Below are 3,832 nucleotides of genomic sequence, written 5' to 3'. Positions count from 1 at the left end.
GACAATAGCAGTAGAATTGCTGACAGAGTGTCAAAGATTGAGAAAGTGAGTCCTTTTCCAATAATAGTGAGTATTATTTTGCCTAATTAGTATACATCTTATTTTATTTTTTTTACCATTATTTTTTATTATTATTATTTAAATCTGTACAATTATACCACATGTGTAAGCTTTGGCAACACAATGTTTTTTTGTCATGCCAATAAAGCTAATTTGAATTTGAATTTGAGAGAGCGAGACAGAAAACAGAAGACTGCTCAAGAGAAAGAGACTAAATAGGGGGATAAAGACCAAGAGAGAGAGAGAGAGAGGAACCTGATAACAGGAGCAGAGAGAAAGAACACTAGATAGATGGATGGGTCGGAAGAAAAGCGAGATGAGCTCCTTTATCAGTGAGGTGAGGAGTAAGGTGGCGGTGATGTAGGGTCTTATTGAATTATTTACATGAGCGTGGAAGGTGAGGGTGGAAAGCCTGCCAGGATTCTCACTTTCTTCCACGGCTTTGTCTCATCCCTGTCTGGCGCTCATCTCTTTAGAGGAGCGTTTATAAATCAAACAGTCAAAGAGCCCCCCGCTCCCCCTTAACGCTGTCTCATGCTGCCCTGGCTTATTGCTTTGTCTCTTACTCTTCTCTCTCTCTCTCTCTCTCTCTCTCTCTCTCCTTCTCTCTCTCTCTGTCTCTCTCTCTCTCTCTCCTTCTCTCTCTCTCTCTCTCCTTCTCTCTCTCTCTCTTCTCTCTCTCTTTTATTCTTCTCTCGTGTGTGTTATCCAGGTCACGGCTTGTTTGGCATCTTCGAGATGCTGTCGTCGTGGCGGCGGACGCGCGAGGACCAGCACGTGAAGGAGCGCGTGGCGGCCGTCTTCTCCGACTGCCTGCTGCCCTTCACGGCGGGCACTGCGCTCCACCTGGTGACCTTCGGCATCGGCGCCAGCCCCTTCACCAACATCGAGGCCGTGCGGCTCTTCTGCCGCAACGCGTGCCTCTCCGTGCTCTTCAACTACCTCTACATCCTCACCTTCTTCGGCTCCAACCTGGTGTTCGCCGGATACCTGGAGAACAACTACCGCCACAGCCTCTTCTGCCGACGCGTGCCAAAGCCCGAGATCCTGCAGCAGAAGCCGGCCTGGTACCGCTTCCTCATGTACACACAGTACAACGAGGGCCCGGCCTCCGAGCCGGACCTGCAGGCCTACGAGAGCCACCTGCTGGTGGCCTTCATGAAGCGCTACTACTGCGACTGGATCACCAACACGTACGTCAAGCCTTTCGTGGTGCTCTTCTACCTGGTGTACGTGTCGTTCGCGCTCATGGGCTACCTGCAGGTGAGCGAGGGCTCGGACCTGAGCAACATGGTGGCCACGGAGACGGGCACCATCGCGTACATGCGCGCCCAACAACGCTACTTCAGCAGCTACAGCCCCGTCATCGGCTTCTACATCTACGAGTCCATCGAGTACTGGAACGCCAGCGTGCAGGAAGACCTGCTGGAGTACACGCGCGGCTTCGAGCGCATCTCGTGGTTCGAGAGCTACCTGAAGTACCTGCGCGGGCTCAACGTGAGCTCGAGTCTTCCGCGGGGCGACTTCACCGAGCGCCTGCGCTCGGGCTTCCTGCGGCAGCCGCGCTACGTGCACTTCGCCGACGACATCATCTTCGCGCGCCGCAGCGTCGACGGAACAAGTGGCGACATCGCCGCCGAGGTGGTGGCCTCACGGATGTTCCTGGTGGCCAAGACGACGGAGAACAAGCGCGAGGAGATGGCCGTCCTGCTGGACACGCTCCGCAAGCTCTCGCTCACCTCGCGCATCAAGTTCATCATCTTCAACCCGTCGTTCGTGTACATGGACCGCTACGCGTCATCGGTCGGCGCGCCGCTCAAGAACTCCTGCATCGCTGCCCTCTTCCTCCTCTTCTTCTCGACCTTCCTGGCGGCCGACCCGCTGGTCAACGGTTGGCTGGCCGTGACGGTGGCCTCGGTGGAGTTCGGCGTGGTGGGCTTCATGACACTGTGGCACGTGGAGCTGGACTGCGTCTCCGTGCTCTGCCTCATCTACGGGGTCAACTACGCGGTGGACTCCAGTGCGCCGCTGCTCTCGGCCTTCGTGCTGGGCCGCGAGCGCTCGCGCACGCACTGGGTCAAGCTGGCGCTCGAGCACCACGGCGTGCCAGCGCTGCAGAGCTACCTGTGCTACGCCGCCGCCCTGCTGCCGGTGGCCGCCGTGCCCTCCAACCTGACCCGCACGCTCTTCCGCTGCCTCTTCCTGACCGTGCTCATCGTGGCCTTCCACTGCCTGGCCATCCTGCCGGTGCTGCTGACCTTCCTCCCACCGTCCAAGCGCAAGAAGAAGCGCGACAGGAAGAGGTGTGGCGGCGGCGATTCGGGCGGGCGCGAGGAGATCGAGTGTGTGGAGATAGAGGACAGCACGCGCGTTGTCGACCAGATCACCACCGTCTGACGACGCACGCTTGGGCAAAAATCGCTAACCCGCTAACCCCGTCAACTGTTTGACCGACACAACTGGACAGACAGAGGAACGGAAAGCTGATGCCTTTCCAGTGGAAGTTGACCCACAAGAGGGCTTGTTTGAGTCTATGAGTACGTCACTAAGTGTGGCAGTGTGTCAAGTCAAGGCTGTGGCCCAGAGGGCTCGGCCTTTTATAAAAGTGTTCCAATCCCAACTGCTGTTTTCCAGTGAGGTTCCGTTGCTGTGTCATAGCCCCTTTCTCTAGGCCTCTCTCTCTCTCTGCGTGGAAGTTAGGCCCGGTTGTCATGGAGACGATCCTCTGTAGGCGACAGCACAGCGCAGCGTAGCAGAAGACCCATCGCTGCCTCCCTCTGTGCTTCTGGACCAGTGGAGGCGATTATCCAACAGCTGCAGATAATGAGAGCTCTGTGGCTGGCGTGCACTAATGTAGGAGAGAGAGACGGAGCGCCAGGGGGTCTTCAAACGTCTTTCTTTCCATGCAGATGTAGTATGCACTTGCTAGACGTAGAGCAATGTTACTGTGATGACCACAGTGAGTTGTGGTGTTGGAGGAGTCAGCCAGTCCCTTTAGTTTTTATTGATGAACTGACTCCTGCTTCCTGTCAGACGCTTGTCTCCCTCTCTCTCCTCCTCTTTCTCTATCTCTCCTCCTCTCTCTCCATCTCTCTCTCCATCTCTCTCCTCCTCTCTCTCCTCCTCTCTCTCCATCTCTCTCTCCTCCTCTCTCTACATCTCTCTCCTCCTCTCTCTCCTCCTCTCTCTACATCTCTCTCCTCCTCTCTCTCCATCTCTTTCCTCCTCTCTCTTCCCTCTCTCCTTCTCTCTCTATCTCTCTCCTCCTCTCTACATCTCTCTCCTCCTCTCTCTCCATCTCTCCTTCTCTCTCCATCTCTCTCCTCCTCTCTCTACATCTCTCCTTCTCTCTCCATCTCTCCTTCTCTCTCTATCTCTCTCCATCTCTTTCCTCTACCTCTCTCTACATCTCTCTCCTCCTCTCTCTCCATCTCTCTCCTCCTCTCTCTCCATCTCTCTCCATCTCTTTCCTCCTCTCTCTTCCCTCTCTCCTTTTCTCTTCTGAGTTGGCTGTCTTTGCTTTTCCCCTTTATGTTAGCTTGCTGTTTTCTTTTAAGACTGAATATGACAGGGAGAATGAATGTGTGTGTTAGAAAGAGAGAAAGTGTGAGAGAGGGAGGGTGTGTGTGTGTGTGTGTGCATGTGTGTGAAAAGAGGGTGCTGCCTTGTGGAATCGTGAGTTCAGGGCGCAGTGCGGTGCTTCCATGGTAACACACATACACTAGAAATAGTGCCAGTCGCAGTTTTTTTTGTTTGTTTTTTTGCTATGCGG

At 54.7% G+C, this 3,832-nt stretch overlaps 1 protein-coding gene across 1 annotated transcript in view; it reads left to right on the top strand.

Moving 5' to 3' along the window:
• The window catches only part of ptchd1 (patched domain containing 1), a 23,013-nt gene extending 19,815 nt beyond the window's left edge, over positions 1–3,198 (top strand). Inside the window, 1 exon segment of the mRNA XM_048266099.1 lies at positions 773–3,198. Coding sequence (XP_048122056.1) covers positions 773–2,457 — 1,685 coding nt within the window. The 3' untranslated portion in view covers positions 2,458–3,198.
• The last annotated feature ends 634 nt before the right edge of the window (positions 3,199–3,832 follow it).

Source organism: Alosa alosa, chromosome 16 (assembly GCF_017589495.1).
Source record: "Alosa alosa isolate M-15738 ecotype Scorff River chromosome 16, AALO_Geno_1.1, whole genome shotgun sequence".
Lineage (NCBI taxonomy): Eukaryota > Metazoa > Chordata > Actinopteri > Clupeiformes > Clupeidae > Alosa > Alosa alosa.
The sequence above is the reverse complement of the archived record's forward strand: the minus strand, read 5'-3'. Positions and strand labels throughout refer to the sequence as shown.